We start from the raw sequence: 26,524 nt of genomic DNA on the forward strand, positions 1-26,524 counted from the left end.
TCTTCAAGCCTGGGTGTGATCCTGCCACCATCCCTGCCCCCAGATGGCCCCAAAACCCCCAGAGCCAGCTGTGGTGCTTCTGGCTGACAGACTGCCCTGCTCGGCCCTCCCCATCTGCTTTCTCTCTTCTTCAGAGTAAAAGGGGACAAGAAGAAAGGTCTAGAGCCATCTGCCCACCTCTGTCATCCCTTGCCCCATACTTTCGGAACAAGAAATTTTTAGGAACAAGAATATTTTAAAATCTTGAATCGTGTTAAGTAAACTTTAGCAAAGCAGGAACACATGGCAGGAGTGCCTGCTTCTGAAGAAATGTCATCTGAAATAAGGAAACTTTAAGATAAATGTAACCTGGCAGCCTGTGACACCTCCCCACCCCCATCCCCGTAGTAGCTGAGTGTGGAGACCCTCTCCCCAGAGCTCAGCAGGATTCCTGCTTAAAGCTGATCTCTGAGCCTGGCTGCCGAGGACAGCCCCGGTTACCAGGCCAGAGACTGGTGGCAAAACGCCCAGTCCTGAAACTTGCTGGGATCTTGGCAATTGGGAAGCCCGAGTCATGAGCGCCTCCTTGTCTTACTCCCCACATCAGTTAAGAGAAGGCCCCAGATCCAGTTCTTACTGGCAGGCCTCGTGACCTTAACTCAGACCCTTCCCTGGGATTCTGGAACAGCTGAACTGCTCACAGGTTACTTGAGAAGATCTAAAGAAACTGTGGGAAGAGAACTTTGCAATGAAATGCATGATGACATGCAAATATAAAGATGTCCCAATGAGAAAAAATACATAATAACTTTATTTTTTCCCAAAACTTAGAAGTAACCAAAATCACAGAATTCTGAATGAAAAAGGCCTCCTGTTAAATAAAATGGGAATTTGTGTGCCTTGCAGAGTTCTTTCAGAGTTGCCAGGTCTCCAGTGAACCCAGCTCCTCTCCTCTTGGGCAAGAAGGAGGGTGAGGGTCCCTTCAGCCTCCTCCACTGCCACCCTGGCTCTCTCCCTCCTGTCCTCCCTACAGCAGCAATGGCTCACCAGGCCTGTCCTCCCCCACCTCCACTCACCCACTGATCCCTGCCAGAGCCTTTGGTGTTGCTATCCACTTATCAACCAGTATCTACTTTTTTAGAAGTTGTGAAAAAAAGTTCTCCCATGTAATTAGTCTACAAATTTATATATGGAGTGACTGAGAATAATAAGGAAAGAAATCAGAGGCTGATGGTATCTATGCTGCATACCAGGCTTTCCACACACAGCAACCTGTGCAGAGTTAAGACGGTGTTATCCTTGGGCAGTGGGTGAGGAAACAGAGACCCTAATGGGCTAAATATCTTGTGCCCAAACACACTAAAGTACATGATGGAGCAAGGATCTAAAGCAAGGATCTAAAGCCAGGATTCTTCAAGGTCGCTGCTCCAGGCCTCTCATAGGAGAGGGTCTTAGGAGACAACCTGACCTAGGGTCAGGCAAGTTACAGGGGACAAACCCAAGATTCTTGGCTCCTGCCTTTGGTCATAGTTTTGTTTTATTTTGTTTCCCAAAAAAAAGATCCATAAACAACTTGTTATTTTCAAAATGTTTTAATGCAAAACTGTGAGTTAACTGAAATTCGGCTTCCATAGAAAGCCAAAATCAAATGAGACCCTACACATGCACGTAACTTTTGAAACCTTTACTTGACAGGACTTGCTGGTTCTTGAAGAACAAGAGGTGAGTGTTTTTATGGAGCCTTTGTTTGGCCATTTCTGCTTCCTGTGTGTCAGTGTGACACCCCTCCGGGTGATTCTGCATGGGTCTACAGTGTGGGTCCTTCCCACAGGAAGACTGGACTGAGGGGTTTGGTCAAGGCATACTTCAGAATTTTCTATGCTGCTAGCTATAAAGATATAAAAGCAATCAAACTACTTAGTCTGCTTGTGATCAAGGTAAGTAATGAGGCTTTAATTTCTATTACATTAAAAGAGGATGTTTGTACATTAGTTATTAAGCAGATTCTAAATATACAAGATCCCTGACTTATTTGCATGTTTTTATGTCCTATTGCCCCATTGTTTAAAAATACGTTGGGGGCTGGGGTTGTGGCTCAGTGGTAGAGCACTTGTCTACCACTGATTTGATTTGATTTTCAGCACTGCATATAAATAAATGAATAAAATAAAGGTCCATAAACAACTAAAAAATATTAAAAGAATACATTGAGTTTTCTAAGCATATATCTAATAGAAGGAGATGTCCAAAATATTATCAACAGGCAGATGAGTAAATAAATGATGATTTAGGCATATTGTGCTCCTCCATGAATGGTAATTCATCTGTCCAGTTGCTCAGACAAACTTTGATGAAATCTTTAATAGCTATCTTTCTCTTTACACCCCATATCTAATCCATCAGCACATCCTGTTGATACTTCTGCATAAATATCCCCAAAACAAATACCTCTCAGTTGCCTCCACCACAACCACGCTAGTGAACTGCCACCATCCCAATCTTCTCTGGCCTGAACTATGAAGGCCAGATCTCTGTTTCTCAATGTCATTTCCTTTCTAAGGGAATACTTGCCTGAAGCAGCAAGAGTGCCCTGTTATGGTGACTTGGAGAGATCTGAGCAATAGTTGGGTCCTTCTGAGCTTCTTGGAGAGCTGTGTGACCCAGGCATTCTGATTCAATTCTATAGCTTCTCAGCTAAGATCAGTTGGTATCTTTTAATCCCAATTCTAGCCTATTCTAGTGATAAGCTGTAAAGATGGGCAGGAAAAAAGTTAGTAAATAGCACCTATGATGTTCCTGAAAGGTTAGCTATTTGATAAAGGGATGTCACTGTCCCAAAACCCATGTTTTATTTGGCACCCCCAGGAGAAAACATGGCATCTTGTGCTGTAATACACATGGGATAGCAAGAGAACTGTAGGGACAAGTGGAATCCTAGAAATACAGAGCGTGTCCAGACAGGAGAAACAAGGTGTGGAGTTTTGAATAAGGCCATCCTTTCTCAATTCCAAAAGATTCTTCTGGAATCATTGGGACTTTCATTTCTTCTCATACTTCACTTCTTGCAGAAGAAATATAATTCCTAACATACTATTAATTCCAAAGCATGGGAAGTTCTGTTTCATGAAGTTTAAAGCTTAAACTTTTTAAAAAGTTCCATACAAGTAGAAATGAAAAATGTGACCTTGTCTCTGTGTCTGAGCAGGACTTATGTGCTAAGCAAACGAGTGCTCCCGGATTCCCTTTAGCAGTCACCTCTCTCTGGAGCCCAGGTCTGCTCTTGGGACCTTGAAAGCTGCCTCCATCCTTCAAGATCTAGTGCTCCAAATGGCAGCCAGCCTCTTGATGCACTAAGGGTGTTCTGTTGAGTGTCTCATTCTGATAGGATCTGATAGGAGCTGGGGTGTAGCTATGGGAAAGGGTGTGTTTGGCATGTTTGAGGACCTGGGTTCAGTCCCCAGCACCAGAAAACAACAAAAACTGGAAAATATCCACTGGTGAGTTCAGCCCAGATCAACACACTCCTCAAATATGAGAAGTCACTATATTGAGGGATGCTCTGATTTCTGGAAATAGATGAGAGTTCCATGTTAGTCATGGACATCATTTGGGAAATTCTAAAAACCAAAGTATCTAAAAGAACCTATAAGAAAGTTTAAGAATTTAACAGGGCCTTGCATCTGAAGGTGATTTGAAGCAGGAGGTTCCATATAATTTATCTTTTAAACTGGTACCCTCTTTGGGCTGGGGATATAGCTCAGTTGGTGGAGTGCTTGCATTGCATACACAGGGCGCTGGGTTCAATCCCCAGCACCACAAAAAAATAAAATAAAAAACAAACAACAGGCAAATCAGATTCAAGCCAGGGCTGTCTTGGAAAACTTGGTTGCATAATCTCTCTGCCTATAAGTGATCTTGAAGATCCTGTGCCTTCAGATGCACAAACATCCCCATCCTGCACCCTCTGTGCCCTACAGACTTTGTACTTATGCAATCTGGCCCTGACACCATGTGATGAAGACTTAAAAAGGCCCTGCAACACCAGTCTTTCTGGGGTCTCCACCTAAGCAAGAGGGATCCTCAGCAAAGAGAATTGGTAGCAGGCCAGCCTCAGAACAGCCCCATAAAGCTTTGAAAACCACAGCTCAGCTTGTAGCTCTCAGCTTTGCTCAACTCATAATCGTCTTGAGAAGACAGTGGCATGACATTGGCAAGAGCTGTGGTCAGAAGTCAGGAGGCCCAAGTTCCAGATCTGCCCCCTACTGTTCACTTAGTACCTAGTCTCTGCTTCCCTGGATTTCCCTGTCCTGTCTGTAAGTGAAGGGGTGGCCTCCAGGGACTACAGGTCCCTTCTGATCCTAACAGGCTGTTAGTTCATGGCCCATAGCTCTGATCATTGACCTGACCCTTTTCCCCTGGTTTTTTTTTTTGGCTGCCAGTTTGGCTGGACCCAATCCTGGGCTTTTGGCAGCCTGTTGTTGTTCCTGAAGTCCAGTGACTCTCACAGCAGGCTTCTGGACAGCAGCACTAGCACCTCCTGAAAACCTGGTAAATGCAGACTTTGGGGCCCTATCTCAACCTGCTGACTTAGAACTCAGGGGTGGGACCAGCAATCTTTATTCTAGCAAGCCCTCCAGGGCATCCCTATGCCTGCTCAACTTAGAGAGCCGCTGCTTCTGTCCCTGCATAGTTATTTCCACAGGGGCCATCTGTTAGAATCCAAATTGCTACAGATGCTTTTTGAGGGACTCCCAAGAATGGAAGAGTTACAGCATCTTACAAGGGATAGCTGTCATCACTTCTAAAATAGATGAAGGAAAAGCGGCAAACTGTAGAAACCCAAAGTGAGCAGAGTTCCCTGACAGAATTCTAAGAAACTGACCAAAACTGGCTTGTAAGGAAGAGATGATCACCCGGAGGCAGCTGGTGAAAAATGAGTGATTTCTGACCAGGTTTGTCTCTTCTCATTTATTACACACACATTCACATGAATTCACCTCCAGGTCCTGTCACCTGTGGTCAGCCCTGCAGATTCAGTGGAAAGTAAAATGTATGTGATCCCTCCTGCAGGTACTGGGGCTCTGGTGGTGGAAAGAAATGAATGTTCAGGTTCCTTAGAAGAGCTACAGAGCGAAGGGTGCCCTGGTGGGGATGAGTGGGGTGTGCGGCTCTGTCCCAAGAGTGAAGGGGTGGCCTCCAGGGAGATTTGTCCTAGGAGATTTCTCTGAAAATTGCTGCTTGAGCCAAGACTTGCATAATTGGGAACAAGCTGCCATCCTGGGGGCTGGGTAAGAGCTCAGGTGGAGGGGTTGGCCAGAGCATCCTCCTTCTTCCTGCCTCTGTGTAGAAAACCACTGTCACTGGTGGGTGTGAATCTGACTTGCGGGCATGTTAGGACAGAAAAATGTTGAGAAGCATAACCTCAGACTCCAAGATTTTCAGATTCTTAATGCTCCCAGATTCCATTGTCCTAAATCCTGCTCCTGCCTTGACCTTCCACCTCTGACCCATTGGGCAGGGCTCTGCAACTTTGTTCCTTGTCTGTCCCTTGATTGACCACCAAGAACTCCCCACTTAGTGGTGGGTCACACAACTGTGCAGGGAACTGATTCTCTTCCAACAGTGGGATTTTTTTTTTAATTATGAAACACTTCAGGAATGCAAAAGAGTGAAGAGAATCATGTTATGAATATCAGTAAACTCACTGCCCAGCTTTAGGGAAAAAAAAAAAAAACAGAGTTGAAACCCTGTTTCTCACTCTCTGACCCCTTCCCCTGTCTTCCTCACTTCCAATAGAAGCTGCTCTTTCGTTTGGTATTTGTCATGTCCACAGGATCCAATTTTATTAACTCGCTGTTTGAGGTCGAGGACGGCAGACTGCACATTGGACTAGTGACTGCTTGCTTGGCTTTTTTTTTTTTTCCTTGCACATCTGTTTTGTGACTTGTTCAGATTAAATATCTTTAGGAATTGGGGAAAATGAGCTTTTAGTATAAATTGCCCACCATTCTGTTTCTAAAAGAGTCCACAAGACATTAGCCTAAGATTGTTATGTTCGGCTTTGAATGACAATGAGCTCTCCTTTGCTGACTGGGATCTGGACTGTTGCGGGTGGGTGGATTAGAAGATGGTGCCAGCCAGCCCCATGAGTTGCTGTGGCCATTTATCTGGAGCTCTGTGTTGCCCCAAAATGGACCTGGCATCCTGCAGGTGCCACTAGTTATGAGATTGCCAATGAGTTAGCACATATAGAAGCATATGGTCTCATCTTTAAATTTTAAAAACCTATGAAAATAATGTAATTATTGTCATTCACATTGTCAAAATTCGAACGGGAGGAAGGAATCTCCAAGTGTCCAGCTTGGTGACATCTTAGGACCGTGCACACTCTGATGGTAAAATTAACTTCCACACCTTTTGTTTTCTTATTGTCAGGGCTCTGTGAATTTCAAGTTTGGGGTTCTTTTTGCCAAAGACGGGCAGCTCACTGATGACGAGATGTTCAGCAATGGTATGTGAACACCACCCCCCCTCTGCATACAGGAAACCCATCCTGCCTTGGTGCATTTTTGACAGTTGAAACTGAACTCATTGGAGTCTTTAATTCAAGAAGACAGTTTTTTTTTAAATTTCAGGGTAAATTTTGTAGGGCAATTGTTGCCCAGTTTCATTCATTTGGCAAATATTTACAGGTCACCTGATTTCTACCAATCCCTGCTCTGGGCACTGGAGATACAGTCTAAGTGGGAAAGCACATGGATTTGGAGAATTTGATTCTGCAGCGGAAAACTTTCCTGTGACTTTTATGCGGGGAGAGTTATACGATGGTGTCTTCTTCCTGAGATTAATCATTTTTCGTGTGAAATACCTGTTAGTTATTGGTGGAAGCACTACTAATGTTTTCATTAGTAGTGCAGTTCTAAACATGGTGATCCTATGGTGATCTGGCAGTGGTAAGGTTGTTCATCTGGTTCTTTCCTGGTAATTTCCTTTCCTCTGATTCCTGGGATTATGAAACTTCCTCACGGACCAGGAAGAGGGAAGGTGGCTTCATGCTGCGCACCTCAGCAGTGCCTCAAAACCTTCAAGTGATGTCAGTGGTAGTTAGAAAACAAGGGCTTGGTTGCACCCCTGTTCTGTTCATACTTTGCCTCTTCCTGCAGAAATTGGAAGTGAAGCTTTTCAAAAATTTTTAAATCTCCTGGGTGACACGATCACTCTCAAGGGCTGGACAGGCTACCGTGGCGGTCTGGACACCAAAAGTAAGCTTGCTTCTTGATTTATCTTGTTGTAGCTGGTAGAATTTTATTAATCAATTTGATCTATGTTTGAACTTATACCCAAGATGAGGGAAGGCATGGACCAGAGACAAAGGACAGGAGTCGAGCATCACATCTAGTCTGACAAGGGTCACTGGACATATTCAGTGCCTCCATTGAGCTTTGCAAGACTAGTCAGCCTCACAGCCTCTAGGAGGTGGCAGTAGTCATGATCTACTCATAAATACAGTTACACACCACATCATGACATGTCCATCAATGAGGGACCACATCTGTGACAGTGATCCCACAAGATCACATCACCTAGTGACGCTGAAAACATCTCAGTTCGTGTCAGTATGCTCCAAGAGGTTCACACAAGGATGAAATCAGCTAAGGACACCTTCTCAAAACATGTCCCCATCATTAAGTGATGCCTATCTGTACTTACTATTGAGCACCATCTGTGTACCAGGACTGTAGTACATATGTAGATAAACCAAAATGGGCCCTGCCTTTCTAGGAGCCTAGAGTTCACTGAACACATGGACAGAAAATAGCTAACAATCAAATAGCTTAGTACTAAGTACTTACAGCAGTTAAGGAGCAGAATGCTGCTGGGACAGTTTGCCAAATCTGGGGGCTTGGGAGAGGCTTCTCTGGGGAAGTGATGTTTGCAGTAAGAGGCAGGGATGACAAGTGGCAGCAGCTGGAGTGTCTTAAGGAGAGAAGAGCACTCCCAGCAGGGGAATATCAGTGAAGTCCTTGAGACTGGAAAGCATGTGACTTCTTCTAGAAACTAAGAGAAACCCTTTATTACTAGAGCGAGCAGACGGGCCAGGAAGGATGCCCTGTGGACTGGAAAAGGGAGTAGCATGACCCTGCAAGAAGTCTGTGGTCCCCTGGGCAGGGGTCTGAATGGAGAAGGAGGAGGGGCCAGTGGAGAGGTGGTTGCCACAGTCCAAACAGGAGGTGGTGGCCGCCGTGGCTGGGGGGCAGCAAGCTGGCAGGGAGAAGAGTGCACTAACCGGAGAGCCCTTTCCAAGGCAGAGGGGGTAGGACTGAAATGTGGGAGGTGAAAGGAAGAAAGAACCCCCCACAGCATCTGGGCTTCTGGCCTGGGGACGTTGGCGGTGGTGGCATCTGGGATTATAAAACTTCCTGGGAGCATCTGAGAGCGGGATCTGGGGGTGGGGCCTAAGAGAGGATGGTAGATAAAATCCAAGTTTAAATCTTATGTCTAGGTAGCACTTCTGTCATTTTCCTGTGCTTCTCCTGTGCCGCTGTTTGATCTTCACAATCAGGCCTTTAGAACAGTGGGGCAGGTGGTAAGAGGCTCCTTTGGCCTAAATGTGACAGGCTTCAAATCTGGGTGCCCTGGCCCTCAGGGAGCCCCATCTTCCTACCAACCCTGTTGGCATCATCTCAGATTCTGAGTCTGAGAGCAGGGTGTGTGAGGACTGTGCTGGAAGTAGGCAAACTGACAGGGCTGGCAGGAGGCCATGGCCCCAGCCTCCCCAGAACAAGTTCTGTGTGCACAAGGTGAATTCCCAAGTGCCTGTAAGCTCATCATCCCAGGACCAACACAGCCTCCCTACTCTGGAGCAGACTACCGTCCCCGGGGCCCCCAAGACAGCCAGGCACTCTGTGGAGCACTTTGTGGATATAATCTTTTTCAGTCTTCCCAGCATCCCCCATTTTCAAATTAAGAAATTGAGACCCAGAGAACAGTGAGATGACTTGTCAAAAGAACTATAGCTTAAAATAAATTAAGAAAATGCCATAAAACAAAACCTTAAACTTTGGGGGGAAAGTAATATAGCTAATGAGTTTCAACCCAAGTCTGCCTAACTCTAAAGCCCCTGCTTTCAACCACTGCACAATTCTGCCAGATATATCACTTACTTTTGTCTCGTGGACATGATAATTGTGTCGTCTTGTGTTGATTTCATCCTGTACGCCTCAGCAACTGGAAGGCAGGGAATCATAGCAAACTTTGCTTTTTAGCCCAGACTTCTCCTGATCTCCTCCATTCTGAGGCAAGACATGAATCAGCAAGTGAGCTCAGAGAGAGAGGAGGTCTTTTCATGTGGGTAGAAGCTTTGCTTCCACTCAAGTGGATAATCCAGAATGACCTTTCAGAGTGTGTTCACTGTGTCCTTACTCCTCGATCTGCAGATAAAAGCTATTTCCCTATGGCCTCAGAAGGTTCTGCATCCGATAAATACACATTTGTATTTTGCAGATGACACCACAGGGATACACTCAGTTTATACTGTGTATCAAGGGCACGAGATCATGTTCCATGTTTCCACCATGCTGCCATATTCCAAAGAGAACAAACAGCAGGTATGTGTGAACATAGGCTCTTTGAGAACACCAGCCATCAGTGACCTGAATGTGGAGAGAGCACCATACTGCTTTCACAGAATTGAGAGTGTATGTTACTATAGTAGAATATTGCTACCAATTTAAGGATGCTTTTTACAGTCTGTACTCTGAAAACCTTCAACAAGACTTTGGAAGCTCTATTCTCACTGATGCTATATCACCATAAAGAAATAAAGGGACATAGGTAATAAAGTGCATGAGTGTGTGAACATGTAGATGTGTTTGCATGTGTGAATATAGTTTCATAGACTCATATTAGTCTGTATTGTGTTGCTATAATGAAATGCTCCAGTGTGGGTACTTTGTAAAGAAAAGGGGTTTATTTATCTTACAGTTGTATAGATTCAAGAGCATGCCAATGGCATCTGCTCAGCTCTAGTGAGGGCCTCATGGCAGATGATATCATAGTAGCTGTCATGAATATGGAAGAAATCACACAGCAAGACAGGAAACAAGAGAGATTCAGGGAGGTACCAGACTTGTTATAATAACCCACTCTTGCAAGACCCACAAGAGCAAGAATGGACTCCCAAGAGAAAAGTGTCAGTCCTCAGTAGAAAAGGACAGACATCATTACCCTATATACATGTATGGTTACACTAGTGGAGTGACTTTGAACCATGGACAGCCAGAGGAATGAGAAGTTGTGCTCCATTTGTGTACTCTATGTCAAAAAGTATTCTATTGTAAAATAAATAAATCAATTTTTTTTTAAAAAAGCATAAGAAAGCAAACATTAAAAAAAAAATGTCAGTCCCACCTATAGACCTCATCACCTCCCACGAGGCCCATCTCTCAAGGGTCTCGTCACCTTTTGACACCACACTGGGGGCCAAGCTCCCAGCACATGAGCCTCCGGGGGACATGCTCACACCACAGCAAGACACCCCAGAGACTGATTTGCGTAGGTGTTGCCTTGCCTCAGTGTACCTTTGGTCATTTCAGAATGAGACTCCAGGACATAAAACAGTGGATCCTATGCGGTAGCTGGCAAGTGCTGTTTTCTGGGCCGCGGCAGGTTAACCCTGAGCGTCTGCATGGGCAGCACCATGCTGGGAAATTCCCTGTACACTTCTTGCCCACCCCAGGGGTTGGCCATTTTCAGGGGGAAATTCTCCAGTTCAGACATGACAAAGGCTGGGGGTTGGGGTTCCATGGACCTTTTTAGGAGATTGTTTCATGCTTTTCCGCATTGAAGGCATCAGTATGAGGCAGCATCACTGACACGCATGGACGGTTGTTCAGATTTGTGAGAAATAGAAACCTAGAGAGGTGTTAGGGCCGGGAAGCCTGACCCGCTGAGCAGGATGCCCTGACCCTGGACTCCAGGGCTGCGCCCTGGGCGCTCTGCACACCTGCTCTGTTCTCTTCCTCCTTTTTCAGGGCAGCGATAGTGGAATCATTCTCAGCTCCTCTCTTTTATCTCATCCCACGTTTGATTTGGCAGGAAATCCCACTTATTCTACCTTTAAGACTCATCTAAACTGTGGCCGCTCGGCACACTGGTCTTCGTCACCGTCACCTCTCAAATGGACCATGCTGTAGCCTCCCTGTCTCTCCCTTGTCCCCTGAAGCCAGCATCTCAGTCCAGCAGCCAGAGTGAGCCTTAAAATGCAGGTCAGGTCATTTCCCAAACCACATGGCTGCCACTCCACCAGGGAAAGCCTCTGTGACCCTGTTCCTTCTCTCGTTTTCCCCTTGTTTCCTGCATCCCATCACATGCATCTCCCTCTTCCTCTCCCAGGAGAACCTGGCCTGCTCGGGGCCTTCGCCTTGCTTTCCAGGCCGCTGAGCTCTCTCCCAGCCCTCCAGCAGGCCTCCTCGTGCCTCCTTGGACCTGCTCAAATGTACTCCAAAACTAACCTCAGGGACTCTTTTTTGTTGTTGTTTTTAAAATATTTTTAGTTGTAGATGGACACAGTACCTTTATTTTATTTATTTAACTCATATACCATGCAGTTCACCCTTTAGAGCACACAGCTCTGTAGACTCTAGTGTGTTTGCGGGGTTATCCAGCAGTCAGTTTAGAACTTTTCCATCACTGGAAGAGAAACCCTCTCCCCTCAGCTCTCCTCTCCCACCCTACCTTGGTAACCGTGAACTTACTCTCTATCTCTGTATTTGCCTGTTCTGGACTCTTCCTATAAATGAAAATACATTGTAGCATTTATTAAAATCCCTTTTTAATTGCTAAATAATTCTCTATAGTATGGCTTTATACCACATTTTGTTCATTCAGCAGTTAATGAATTAATAATGACTTTTTAAAAACACTTTTAGTTGTAGATGGACACAATACCTTTATTGTACTTATTTATGTTTATGTGGTGCTGAGAATCTAACCCAGTGCTTCACGCATGCTAAACAAGCACTCTACCACTGAGCCACAACCCCAGCATTAATGACTGATATTCATTGTGGTAAAATATGCATAATGTAAAGTTTGCCGTTGTAACCACTGTTCTGTGTACAGTTCAGTGGCATTAAGGACTTTCACATCAGTACGCAACTGTCACCACCGTCTATCTCCAGAACTTTTTATTTTCTCAGACTGAAACCCTGTACCCATTAAACAATGGCTCTGCATTTTCCCCTCCCCTAGACTCGGATGGCCACCATTCTACTTCCTGTCTCCCAGCTACTGGAGGTTCCTCATATTTTTTAAAAAATATTTTTATTAGTTATTAATGGACCTTTATTTATTTGTTTGTTTATGTGTGGTGCTGAGAATCAAACCCAGTGCCTCACACATGCTAGGCAAGCACTCTACCACGGAGCCACAACCCCAGCCCCAAGTTTCCTCATATTAATGGAATAATAATTTTGTCCGTTTACATCGGCTTCTTCACTTAACATGATGTACTCTGGGTTCATCCATGTTGAAGCATATGTCAGGATTCCCTATATTTTCAAGGCTGAGTAATATTCCGTTGTGTGTATGCACCACATTTTCTTTATCCATTTATCTGTCGACACTATGTTCTTTTGCACTTTTTGGCTCTGATGAATTATGCCTCTATGAATATGGATATACAAACACCCAATCGAACCCTGCTTTTAATTCTTGAGGTATATATTCAAAAGGGGAACTGCCGGATCATATGGTAAATCTATGTTTTGGGGGGAGCACCCATGCCCTTTTCCACAGTGATTGCCCCATTTTACATTCCTGTCAGCCCCACATAAGCTTGCAGTTCCTCCTCACCTTTGTTATTTCAGGTGCCACAGAGTGGGCATGAAGTGAGGCCTCATTTGGCTTATACTTCCTTAATGATTCATGATGTTGACCACCTTTTCATGTGCTTGTTATCCACATATAAATTTTCTTTGGAGAAATATCTAAGTTGTTTGTCTCTTTTTAATTGGATTTGTTGCTGTTGTCATTGAGTAGCAGGAGTTTTCTAATATAAATTCTGGATATTAACCCTTATCATATATCTAATTTGCAATTACTTTCTCCCATTCTCCACTGGGCTGCCTTTGCACTCTGTTGACAGTGTCCTTTGGTTTACAGAAGTTTCCAATTTTGATGTGTTCTGATTTATCTATCATCTTCTTTTTTCCCCCAGTACTAGATGTCAAATCCGGGGCATTTTGTGCACGCTACACAAGAGCTCAACTACTGAGCTACATCCCCAGACACTATTTTTTTTTCCTGTGCTTTTTTTTAGTGTCATACCTAAGAAATCATTGCCAACAATAATGACTTTTCTTTCTTTTTTTTTTTTTTTGGTACTAGATACCAGCAGTGCTCTACCACTGAGCCACATAACCAGCCCTTTTTTTTGAGACAGGGCCTCATTAAGTTGCTAAGATTGCCCTTGCACTTGCAATGCTCCTGCCTCAGCCTCCTGAATCACTGGGTGTGTGCCCTGCACCCAGCTAATAATTACTTTTTGCACTGAATTAAATTGAAATTTGGAGATGCTCTCTAAACCTTAATTTCCCCATAATATCCTGTAAGATTCAGGCAGGGGCCCTCTTTTCCAGGAGCTTGCAGTGCAGAGAAGATTCCGGGAAGCCTGGGCAAACATTACTGTGCAAAATAGAAAGTCATGCGCCCCAAGGAAGGGCATCAGGAAAGTTCTACAGACACCAGGGGACAAAGAAGGCAACATCTAACAGAAACAGGGAGGCTTCCTGGGCAAAGTGTAATTTGTCTGGGCTTAGATAATGAGGTTTATGTGGGCTTGGTACTGAATGGGAGAGCAATTGCTTGGCTTGCATGAGGCCCTCAGTTTGATCCCCAGTACTGGAAAAAAAGAAAAAAGAAAAGAAATAAGAGACAAGGCAAAATAAACTGGGTAAGCCAAGGCCCTGTTGTATTTATTTTTTTGCCACAAAACAAACCACTCCTAAACTTACCAGCTGGAGAAAACTGATTCACAACCTCTCATGGTCCTGCAAGTTGACAGCTCAGCCGGCAGGTTTTCCACTGCTGTCTCAGGGAGCCTCCTCAGAGACAGTCCCCTGGCAGCTGAGCTGGAGTTATTTGGAGGCTAGATGGGAATGCTGGGAATCTGTCCTTGCTCCCGTCCTTGAAGTCTCAGGGCCTCTCAGGGGCCTCTGCATGGCCTCTTGGGGGCGCTCTCCTGTCTGCAGCAGGGCTCACTACTGACAGGTGGCACAGCCCTCCTGGCCCCCTGCACAAGTTCCATGTTCCAACAGGAGGCAGCAGAAACTATGGTGCCCCCTTTTTTTTTTTTTTCACTCAGAGTTCAACCCTGGGACACTGTACCCCTGAGCTGCATCCCAGCCCTTTTTGTTTTGCATCTTGAGACAGGTTCTCACCAAGTTGCCCAGGCTGGCCTTGAATTTGCAATCCTCCTACCTCAGACTCCCAAGTTGCTGGGGTTACAGACTCTCCTTTTGGAGGCTGGACTGGGCACCAGTTTAGGGTTACGTTTGTGACAGTTTATTCATCGCTGCACTATCCAGCCAGCCATATTCAAGGTGAACCACCTTTTGGTAAGGGGCGTGAGAAAGAATGAGTTTCCATCTGTAGTCCCCCATAACCCAGAACTGAGGACACATGGGATCCAGAGGAACAGGGAGGCATTGTGATTGACCAAACAGGCAAAGGCTAGGGCACAGGTGAGCAGTAGCCCCTGTTGGGGTGAATGCAGCAGTATTGGTGACAGCTGTGCTCACTTGTTCGTGCACTGTGACAGCTTTTGCCACAGGAGCTGCCTGGCTGTGAAAGGACCACACGGTCCTTGAAGCTGAAAACATTAAATTCTGACCCTTTACAGAAAAAAATCTTATCAGCCATGGGTCTAGGAGATCATTCTGGATAGGTCAAATTTGGTAGGCCATTGTTCTCACCAAGTGTGTACTTCAGAATTAGCTAAGGAGGACTGGAGATATAGGGAGAAAGAAAAACTAGCTAAGGCATTTATAATATGAATGTTTGAGCTCCTCCCCTGGGGATTCTGATGCACCCCCTTGTTCAGTGCCCAGCTCAGGAGATGAATAAAGATAAACCTAATAGGGCAGAAGAGTGAGGAGAGAATGGAGGCCAGGAGGCTGGTCAGGAGGCTTTTGTAGACAAGAGGAAGTACAGGCCTGAGTCAGGAGATGGGCAGGGAAATGGGAGGCAGCAGTCAAGGTCAGCTGAGGGTTGGGCTCTGCTGGCTGCTGTAGATTGTTATACGACGTCCTGTTTTTCAGCTCTGCCATATTTGAGCAGCTTTCTCAGTGATGTTGTTTGTGCTCACTGCAGGTGGAAAGGAAACGCCACATTGGAAACGATATTGTCACCATTGTGTTCCAGGAGGGAGAGGAATCTTCTGCCGCCTTCAAGCCTTCCATGATCCGATCTCACTTTACACGTATCCTGGGCCTGTTGACTGCTCTGGTTTAGCAGTCTCACTGGAAGTTATTGACCTTCGCACAAATGTTATCACTCACGTGATTTTTATTGTTTTGAGGGGGTTATTTTTTGGGACTGGAGATTAAACCCAGGGCCTTGTGCATGCGAGGCATGTACTCTACCAACTGACCTATATCCCCAGCTCCCCATTCCTTTTTTATTTTGAGACTGGGTCTCACTAAGTTGCTTAGGGCCTCAGCAGAGACTGGCTTTGAACTTGTGATCCTTCTGCCTCAGCCTCCTGAGCTGCTTGGATTACAGGCATGTGCCATTGCAGTGACATGTTTTCATTGCTATGGTCTGAGACTCCCAGTTTTGGGGTTTTTTTCCAAGGTTTTGCATTTTTGCCTCTTCCTTTGCCCCCACTAAATTCATGGATAGATTAGCTCTCAGAGAATTCTTGATTTCTGAGGGAAACTTCCTGCACCCATCAGTAATAAATGAATTAGAAGAATGATAGGTAATGAATTTTTCTTTAGGTATCTGAGTAATTTTTCTTTAGGTATCAAAATTTGTAAGTTTAAAAAAAAAAAAAAAAAAAAAAGCCAAAATCATTGTGCCTGGTTGATTCTGAGTTTGACCATAGCTGCCACATTACCACCTCTTAAAATCTGAGAAGTGAGTTGATAATATTTTAATTTGCTTCCCCTAATTACTGTTCATCTCATAGTGCTAGCAAATTCCTGTGATGAGACTGACGTCCCCTGCAGTGTCTGAGTCCAGCTTGGCCAGACAGCAGGGAGCATGGACTCAGCCAGTCCAGATGATAACTAATCATGGCCCACTTGCTCTGGGCCACAGGCTGTGACAGTGAAACCCACAGGTTGTAAGTAAAGGGCAACCAACAGGCATTTCCAGGATAAATGCTACCTAGTTTTTCATGTTCCCTGAAGACTCCAGTAGAAATATCTGGAGACAGGCACTCTGGGACTCAGACATCTCTATGCTTTGCCTTATCCCTTAGAACCTGAAATATAGCACATTAGTAAGTGTTTAAAGTTGAAGCCTCCAGACTTCTCCTAAGAAGGAAGAGAGGAAAACAGGTATTTGCCTCCACCTGCGCTATAGATTTCCCCCATCCTCATCCCTGCTTGCTAAAACTGTCTCCCCTGACCACTGAACTAGGAATCATATCACCTCCTTCCTGCATCAAGTCCCTGGACATAGCAGAAAACTTCCCAGGTGCACCCCAGGATAGGGAGTGAGGTGGCTTTAAGTGGCCAAGTCAATTTTGTTTTACTCTCCCTTCTTTGTAAGTTTTATATTTGGGGCTTAGCAGGTTCATTTCTGGAAAGGACAGCAGGAGTTGTTAATGCAAATTCTATTCCACCCAGCCAGGGAAGGGAAATGCCAAGGGCCTGGTGGCTTTGTGGCCAGCTGGGAGAGGGAAGCTAGTGGAGCATGGATAGAGGAGGCCACTAGATGTGGTTGTGCTATTTTGATTTTTCAAAAGAGCTCCATGGAGATATAATTCACACACTGTACAATTCACCCTCTTCTTTTTTTCTCAATGCTGGGGATGGAACCAGCACTCCAGCGCGGAGCTCCGCCCCCAGCAGTTGTTCTATTCTGGGGTTGGCAGGCTCCAGCCCAAGCTCGGGAGACTCTGCTTAGAAGCTGTCACCAGCCACATTGGCTTGTTCTATCTTGTTTTGTCTACCAAAGCCAAGAGAGAGAGGGAAGGTGTATAGTGGAAACATTTAAATTGCTTTTCCTCTCGAACATGTGAGATGAAATATATGACTAATTTCATGCTGGGGTCTTGTTTGCTCTCTCTGCTTGGTTGGCTGCTTCATTTCATATCTTTATTTACATTGCTCTCCTGACAGCTTTGGAGACGCAGCTCTTTCCCAGTGGAGGTACACACAGATGCTTGGACCAGGCAGGGGGCTCTCCTGTAAAGAAGCCACAGTTCTGTCCTAACCCGAGGACCTTAGGAGCCCTAACCACAGAAGGGCTGGGCAAGAGCCTTTTGCACAAGGACTTTCCACAGCACAAGCTGTCAACTGCGAGCGCCAGGGTTGTTGATTATTTCCTTGACCATCTCCCCACAGATATCTTTGCCTTAGTGAGGTATGACCAGCAAAATGACAATTACAGGTGGGTGACAGCCTCATCTCACTTCTTGCTCTGATTATCTGTCTACATGTTAATTTGACATTGATTGATACTCTTGATGTGCATGTTTCTTTTTGAGCCTCCTGTCTCCTTCCTTTACCCTTCTGTGCTCAAAAATTAACAGTTAAAAGTTATCATGTTGTGAAAAGAGTGTGAACTTCGACCAAATAGATTGTTTTGAATCTCAGCCTTGTCACTTGTTAACTCTGAGGCTTTGTGAAAGGGTTGATTTCATTAGAGCCTCAGTCCTCTGTAGAATGAAGGGAACCACCCCAGGCAGCCAAGGGAGAATCGGACTCAGGGCTGCGTATTAGAAGGCCAGCTGTGCCACCTGTAAGCTGCGGGCACACAGAGGTGACCACTGCCATTATTCCTGGGGAGTCTGACCTTATCCGTAGCTGATGAGTTAGACCACAGAGGATGCAGGAAGTCTTGGCCATGGCCCTTAAAACAACTCAGCTGGAAAGGAGGGCAGGGCCATGGCCGAGGCTGCTGGACACAGTGAAGGGCAAAATAGTGGTGATCTTTGAAGAAAAACCAACTAATTCTGGAATGTTTTCTGTGTAGGCTGAAAATATTTTCAGAAGAAAGTGTACCACTCTTTGGCCCACCCTTGCCATCTCCACCGGTGTTTACAGATCACCAGGAATTCAGGGACTTTTTGCTAGTGAAACGTAAGTTTCTCTTTTGAAATGTTTATGCAACTTGTTCTGCATCAGAATCTCTCTCTCCAAATCCTCCCAGGATGCTGCAAAGAAACCTACTGTTGAAGTATTTCCGGGCTCCGTTCATTCTTCCACAGCACACATCTGGTTTCTGGCAGTGTTGTATAGGTTTCCTCCTGGGTCCTCATATACAGTGGGATGCAGGGGAGGGGAGGAGGCTGTGATTACATTAGGGGTAAGGGGTGAGACAGACAAGTGGGCTGTGAGAGGGTGGCAGCCCTGCCCGCCCCAAGCCTCACTAACCCAGGTGCATGTGTCTTGGCTCCACTGATGATACCCCAGGGCCTCACTCTGAGTCCCCATCCTCTGGACTGCAGAGCTCTGCCATGCAAATACCCACACCCAGCGTGTCCCTTGGTCACCCTCTCTGGAAGGCCAGGGAGGTCTGTCTCTGGTGATCGGAAACAAGTCTCTTGGCTTACTCATGCACCTCTTCATGGAAGTGCAGCTTGCAAGCCCCAGGGCCCTGGCAGTACCACTCAGTCTGTGCCCTGTGAAGAGGCCACTTCTAGCCTTCTGCCAGGCACGCTGGGCACTGCAACTGCTCTGCTGGCTGCCTCTCATCCCTGCCCACCTACAAACATGGTCTGCCTAATTCTGTCACTATTGCTGTGTAGATAGGAGCATTTGGAAAAGCTCCTGAACCCTCTTCTGTGTCCATCTCACCTGGCCCCAAGGTAGCAATATTGAGTTCAAGGTCTCAGAGTCCTTCATTGACACTGCTTCTCCTCTTCCTGTCTTAAAATTGACCAAAACTGATCCCACAGGCCAGGGCCAGGGCCAGACATAAGTTGTCCCTCCTTTGACTTCCTATCTCCCCAGTTTGTTCTTCTTGGCCTTGCACAGGAATCTTCCCTCAGTAGCCACCAGAAGCTCCCTGGTCTGCACATGTAGCTGGCACTTAAAAGAATGAGTGTCACTTAACTCCAGTCACCAGAAACATCCCAGTCTTAGCCAACAATTGATAACCACTCTACCTTCCAGAATCCCTCCAGCCCCTTGCAGAGATCCTTTCATGATTTCCAGCCTCTACCCTGGTGAATAAGAGACGTAAGGCACATGTTGGCCAGGCTCCTTCATGGTCCCAGCTGGCCCCAGAATTGTTATTGCCCATTCTTTAGCCTGCTCCAGGGTGTAAGGGCAATAACTCCCCCTCATTGGAAACAAACAAACAAACAAAAAAAAAAAAACCCACTACAGACCGCTTGAAAAAGATGATGATCCTATCTCTTCCTTTCCGGTGTCTGTGCCCCTTCTTTGAATGCTGGAACAGAGGTCATAAACTCAAATGCCTAGAGAGGTGGGGAGGGAAATGAATGAGGGAGGGGTAGAGCAGAGGACAGTGAGGAGCATTGGGAGCTGGAGCCGCTGTAGACTGGAGAAACGCCCCTGCTCCAGCCAGCTGCTGCCTTTCAGGAGCATGAGCCCGTGTTACCAGATATTCTGAGTTTTCAAAACAAACCAAACATCTGAAAATCTGCCTGATTTAAACTGTGGGTCCATATGGTTCAAAGCCCAAGGATCAGATGACAGCAAGAAACAGCCAGCAACAGGGAGCAGGCGTTGCAGCACCAAGCCCTAGGGCCCTGGAGCCTAGGCACTGGAGGTAAGCACTCTGGCAGGGTGTCTGCAGAGGGCTGAGGCCACCAGGGCTTGTGGTGCTTTAACAAACTAGATTAGTTAGAGGGTTGCTCAGCAACACTGGAACCCAACTCATAAGTGGAATCCTGCCATTTTTTTTCTTTTTTTTTTTAATTTATTCTGATTTGTTATACATGATGGAAGAATGCAATTCATTTCATATTACACATATAGAGCACAATTTTTCAAGACACTGATTATATATAAAGTATTTTTACACCATTCGTATCTTATACATGTACTTAGGGTAATGATGTCTACTCATTCCACCATCATTCCTACCCTCTTGCCCTCTCCTTTCCCCTCCCTCCCCTTTGCCCTATCTAAAGTTCCTCCATTCCTCCCATGCTCCCCCACCATCGCCATTATGAGTCAGCATCCTCATATCAAAGAAAACATTTGGCCTTTAGTTTTTGGGGATTGGCTTGCTTCACTTAGCAATATATTCTCCAGCTTCATCATTTACCTGCAAATGCCATGATTCTATTCTCTTTTAATGCTGAATAATGTTCCATTGTGTACATATACCAAAGCTTCCCTATCCATTCATCTACTGAAGGGCATCTAGGTTGGTTCCATAATTTAGCTATTGTGAATTGTACTGCTATAAACATTGATATGGCTGTGTCCCATAGTATGCTGTTTTTAAGTCGTTTGGGTATAAACTGAGGAGTGAGATAGCTGGGTCAAATGGTGGTTCCATTCTCAGTTTTCCAAGGAATCTCTATACTGCTTTCCAGATTGCTGCACCAATTTGCAGTCCCACCAGCAATGTATGAGTGTGCCTTTTTCCCCACATCCTCGCCAACACTTATTATTGTTTGTATTCTTGATAGCTACCATTCTGACTGGAGTGAGATGAAATCTTAGAGTAGTTTTTATTTGTATTTCTCTAATTGCTAGAGATGTCGAACATTTTTTCATGTTTGTTGATTGGTTGTATGTCAGCTTCCGAAAAAGTATCTGTTCAGTTCCTTGGCCCATTATTGATTGGGTTATTTGTTTTTGTTTTTGTATTAAGTGCTTTATATACCCTAGAGATTAGTGCTCTATGTCTGACGTGCTTGTGGTAAAGATCGGCTCCCATTCTGTAGGCTCTCTATTCACCTCAATGATTGTTTCTTTTGCTGAGAAGAAGCTTTTTAGTTTGAATCCATCCCACTTATTGATTCTTGGTTTTAGTTCCTGCACTACAGGAGTTTTATTAAGAAAGTTGGGGCCTAAATCCGACATGATGGGGCCTACTTTTTCTTTCATTAGGTACAAAGTCTCTGGTTTAATTCCTAGGTCCTTGATCCACTTTGAGTTGAGTTTTGTGCATGGTGAGAGATAAAGGTTTAATTTCATTTTGTTACATGTGGATTTCCAGTTTTCCCAGCACCATTTGTTGAAGAGGCTATCTTTTCTCAAATGTAGGTTTTTGGCGCCCTTGTCTAATATAAGATAACTGAAGTTATTTGGGTTAGACTTTGTGTCCTCTATTCTGTATCATTGGTCTACAGGTCTATTTTGGTGCTGATACCATGCTATTTTTGTTACTATTGCTCTGTAGTATGGTTTTAGGTCTGAAATAGTAATGCCATTAGCTTCACTCTTCTTGCTAAGGATTGCTTTGGCTATTATGGGTCTCTTATTTTTCCAGATGAATTTCATGATTGCTTTTTCTATTTCTATAAGGAATGCCATTTGGGATTTTGATTAGAATTGCATTGAGTCTGTATGGTGCTTTTTTTTTTTTTTTTTTTTTTTAGTTATACATGGGCACAATATCTTTATTTTGTTTATTTATTTTTATGTGGTGATGAGGATCGAACCCAGGGTCTCACACATGCAAGGCGAGCACTCTACCACTGAGCCACAACCCCAGCCCCCTGAATAGTGCTTTTGGAAGTATGGTCATTTTGACAATATTAATCCTGCCTATTAAGAACAAGGTAGATCTTTCCATCTTAAGGTCTTCTTTAATTTCTTTCTTTAGCATGTTATAGTTTTCATTGTAGAGGTCTTTCACCTCTTTCATTAAATTTATTCCCAAGTATTTTTTTTTTGAGGCTATTGTAAATGGGGTGATTTTCCAAGTTTCACTTTCAGCAGATTTGTCACTGATGTACAGAAATGCCTTTGATTTACGGGTGTTGATTTTATATCCAGCTACTTTGCTGAATTCATGTATTAGTTCTAGGACACTTCTGGTGGAATGTTTTGATCTTCTAGGTATAGAACCATATCATCTGCAAATAGTGATAATTTGAGTTTTTCTTTTCTTATCCATATCCCTTACATTTCTTTCATCTGTCTGACTGCTCTGGCTAGAGTTTCAAGAACTATGTTAAATAGAAGTGGTGACAGAGGGCATCCCTGAATCCAGCCATTTAAATAGAGCCAATCAGCAGTGACTCATTGGCTCCTCAGAGACTTGGAGGGAAATGAAATGAGAGGTTCCACAGATCTGACATTAAACATATGGAAGGTAGACAGGAAGAGAACAAAGAAGCTGTAGGTGGTGGAGAGGGCACATTGCAGGGACAGAGCCTGGGGCCAGGAATACCAGGAGGACTCAGTGAACTAACAGAATAGGAGAAGCCATAGAATCAGAAGGCACTTTGAATTCTAAAGAGGATTTAGCAAGAGGAAGGAAGTAGGCCAGGTAGAAAAATGCCTATGTAATGGGAAGTGGAATTTCAACAAAAATCCTGGTTTTTCTCTTAGTCTATTAAAACAAATCATGGATTTTTCTAAGGTAATAGGAAGGAAAAAAATCCCCAGTCACCTAATTAGTGAAAATAATAGCTACACACATAATTTAAATTTCTTAAGAGATATGTTGCCTGATACAGTGGCATACTCCTATAATACCAGTGGCTCAGGAGGCTGAGGCAGGAGGATCACAAGTTCAAAGCTAGCCTCAGCAACTCAGTGAGACCCTAAGCAATTTAGTGAGACCCTGTCTCAAATTAAATAAATATAAAAAGGGTTGGAGATGTGGCTCATGGATAAGTGCCCTTGGGTTCAATCCCTGGTGAGAGAGACAGAGAGAAAGAAAGAGAGAGATTGATTCTGCCCACATAAGCTCAGTTTGTCCCCAGCATACAGATCCTATATAGGTGTCCCCAGAGTTCCATTTTTCAATCTATGAACACTGACCTTCCTTTGTCCCTCCTGTATGAGACAACTAATAGTTAATATTTATTCAGTTTAATTTGCCTAAACCTGTACTAACTCTTTATATGTGTTATTTCTTTTAAATGGCAACAACCCATAAAAATATGTCTATACTTATTGTATTAGGTTTTATATATATATATATATATATATATATATATATATATATATATATATATATATATAAATAAAACTGAAGCCCCAAGAAGCTCAAAATTTTGCTTAAGAATATACAGCCAGGCTGGGTGTGGTGGTGCACACCTGTGATCCCAGCTATTCGGGAAGCTGAGGCAGGAGGATAGTAAATTCAAAGCCAGCCTGGAAAATTTAGCAAGACCCTGTCTTAAAATAAAATTTTAAAGAGGGCTGGGAATGCAACTAAATGATAAAGTGATTTCCTAGCATGCACAGGGCTGTGGGTTTAGTCCCCAGTACTAGAAAAGAGAGAGAGAATGCACAGCTAGTAGCAGAGCCAGGACCCATACCCCAAACTGCCTTGACTTCAGACTCCTGAGCTCATATTTCCTGTTCTGTGCTCTAATACATGACTGCACTTTCTACTTTATTGGCTTTTAGTGTCTGTAATTCACTAAAACCCTACTTCTTTCCAGAAGAAACTTCCATTAGGCTAAGAATCCCAGTATTCTGTTGAGACAATTGTTATATATTTGCTGCATTTTGTTGGAATGACATCTGGTGGTTTGGCCCCTTGTGTTGAATGGGTGGGTAGATGCATGGTGGATTGATGGGTATTTGGTTAAAGAGGTATTTCGGTAAAAGCTTGAAGTCCTACAAGAAAGCCAAGCTTGACATGCCTATGGACTCTGCATGTCTTGGCACAGAGACATTTAGAGGGTTTTTAGTATTCTTCCATGAAGGGACAGTCACATTGATGGTAATACCAGTACTGGGAAGGTAGGTGGTATTCACTGTGAAGGGTCTTCTTGAGAATAACGTTCTTCAGTAGCTACTGATGTTTGCAATCCCCTTTTTACTCTTTGTCATAGTAATTAACGGCGAAAAAGCCACCTTGGAAACCCCAACCTTTGCCCAGAAACGTCGGCGCACTCTGGACATGTTGATTCGATCTTTACACCAGGACCTGATGCCAGATTTGCATAAGGTACTTGGCCCGCGGTCTTCCTTCCCTCCTGTGGGGTGTGAGCTGAGATCATAGTCCTAGCAATGTGGCCCTAGTTAAAGCACAGGTGTCGCCTTGATCCTGTCCGCAGCCACTGCAGCTGACACAACAAGTGGGGTGTCGAGTGCCAACATGAGAAGGCATTTTCACAAAGCTGAGGCCTGTGGAAATCAGGGTGCAAGCAGGGGTGGTTGTAAATGTCAGTCAGCAACATCTGGGCACTGGAGAGTGCTTTTTGGGGTGTTATCCTTGGTAAACTGCTCAGTGTTTTCTATGCCATGCAGCCAACAATTGGGCAAAAATGGGGATGGAAGGGAGAAATGGAGTACTTTTCTAAGATTTCTTGGCTTGCTCCATAATCAGCACTGAAACTAGCATTTTCATTTCCTGAAAAACCCCCTTAGTGCCAGATATTTCCTAGTCCATGGTATGTCCACACTGATGAGATCTAGCCCTTCCTCAGGGGCACATGTGAGCTCACCAGGGTCAGAGACTCATTAGTGCAGAATAACATCATCACTGTTTAAAACATTTCCCTATTTAATAAGAAAACACAGGACAAGTAGGGGAATTCCCTTAGAATCTGTGTATTCATTCATGAACTCCTATAGAAATAATTATTCCTGATAATGTAGGTAAAATAAAGGTGTCTGGCTCTCACCCAGTTGAAGTGTAGGATATCAGAAGGAACTGATGTGACCACTGTCCTTTTACAGTACCCTTGCCATCTTCTTGGCTGGTGCTCTGTAACAGTTCTCAGTGAGTCAGCCTGGCTGAAACCAGGACCCTGAAGGGCTGACTTGATAATCTATCAATTCCTTTTCCCCCTAAGGACAAGGAAGGTACCAATGAGTAACGATGCCCCTCAGGTCTCAGCTGAGGTATTGCCACCTTGGCAGGCATCCCCAACCCTCCAGTAGAAGCCAGTCCCCTTAGCCAGTCCTATAAAATGCTCTGCTGTGTCCCAGAGATTTGCCTTGCATAGCAGTGGTCACCTGTGCTAACCATGTCATTAGCTACTAGCTTTCACCCCCACTCGCCTCTGTGCTTCACAAGGACAGAGACAGTGTCTGCCACATCCTTCAAGTCTGGCAGAGGTGTAGGCATTCAGTCAGTGCTTGCTGAGTGGGTGAGGGTACCCGGTTCTCTCACCATGGTCTAGAGGGGACTGTAGCATTGGCCTAGTATGCACCAAGAGCTGTGCTAAGCACCTTACATGTGCCATCTCATTTAATCCTCATAACACACCTGGGAGACAGATGTCAACTACACAGACTCAAGACTGACCACTTACCCTGCATGCCCATGGGGCCTCGGAGGTGTAGTTCCGGGGTAGTGTCCTGTAGAATTCAGTGTTGTGTTCCTGAGGCACCACTCTATGGAACAGCATCCTGGAGCTGTGCAGCATATGGCCCAAGTCACACTGTTAATAAGTCATTGAGCAAGGGGCCTCTGGTTTGCCTGGTCTCAAAGGCCACATCCTCAGCCATTATGCAGTGGGGGCTCCTACCTGTGGACACTTCATCCCCAAGTCTGACACAGACCTGGCACACAGGTGCTCCATAATTGCTTATTGAATGAATACATAAATACAGAGGGTAGAAATAGAACCATCTGGACAACAGGTCTGTGCATTAAGAGAAGCCAGAGGGTGGGACTTGACCACTGCTTGTGGAATTCACAGCTTATTTTGTTTGTTTGTTTGTTTGTTTTTCCAGAACATGCTTAATAGACGGTCTTTCAGTGATGTCTTACCCGAATCGCCCAAGTCAGCCCGGAAGAAAGAGGAGGCCCGCCAGGCAGAGTTTGTCAGAATAGGGCAGGTGGGTTTTACTCTGAGACCTCTTCTGCAAGACATCCAAAGCAGACACCCACATGCAGAAGCATTTATGTTGCCTGCCGTCACCACAGCTCCGTGATCTCTCTTAGGATTGCCATGGGAGCCATGAGTGAGATTTTTGAGTGTACAGCTATAGTTCCCTGTAGGTATCGGTGAGAGGACAGCACTCCTTTCAAGGGAGCAGGGACCACTTGCCTGCCTCCTAGGAATTTTCTGAAGAGTAGGGAGCCAATTTGGGAAAAGTACCTTGACCCACCCATGGCAAGAGGAAGCACAGAGTGGCAGTTCTGCTCACAGGAAGCCTGAATGTCCACTCTGTTTCCATGAAGCCACTGTCATGCTGTCCCGTGTCCCAGGCCTTGGAGGAACTCATGCTGCCTCTGCCTCAGTCCCATG

The 26,524-nt window shown here is 44.9% G+C and overlaps 1 protein-coding gene across 3 annotated transcripts in view; it reads left to right on the forward strand.

The window, feature by feature from the left end:
• Garnl3 (GTPase activating Rap/RanGAP domain like 3) overlaps positions 1 to 26,524 on the forward strand; it is a 151,652-nt gene that overhangs the window by 88,408 nt on the left and 36,720 nt on the right. For all 3 annotated transcript variants that reach the window (XM_071600977.1, XM_071600978.1, XM_027944074.2), the window contains 9 exons: positions 1,675 to 1,701; positions 6,415 to 6,490; positions 7,143 to 7,241; positions 9,484 to 9,587; positions 15,352 to 15,460; positions 17,556 to 17,601; positions 18,187 to 18,293; positions 24,155 to 24,270; positions 26,007 to 26,111. In XM_071600977.1, the coding sequence (XP_071457078.1) occupies positions 1,675 to 1,701; positions 6,415 to 6,490; positions 7,143 to 7,241; positions 9,484 to 9,587; positions 15,352 to 15,460; positions 17,556 to 17,601; positions 18,187 to 18,293; positions 24,155 to 24,270; positions 26,007 to 26,111 (789 nt within the window). The remainder of the gene's footprint in view (positions 1 to 1,674; positions 1,702 to 6,414; positions 6,491 to 7,142; positions 7,242 to 9,483; positions 9,588 to 15,351; positions 15,461 to 17,555; positions 17,602 to 18,186; positions 18,294 to 24,154; positions 24,271 to 26,006; positions 26,112 to 26,524) is intronic.

This window comes from Marmota flaviventris, chromosome 13, assembly GCF_047511675.1.
Source record: "Marmota flaviventris isolate mMarFla1 chromosome 13, mMarFla1.hap1, whole genome shotgun sequence".
Classification (NCBI taxonomy): domain Eukaryota; kingdom Metazoa; phylum Chordata; class Mammalia; order Rodentia; family Sciuridae; genus Marmota; species Marmota flaviventris.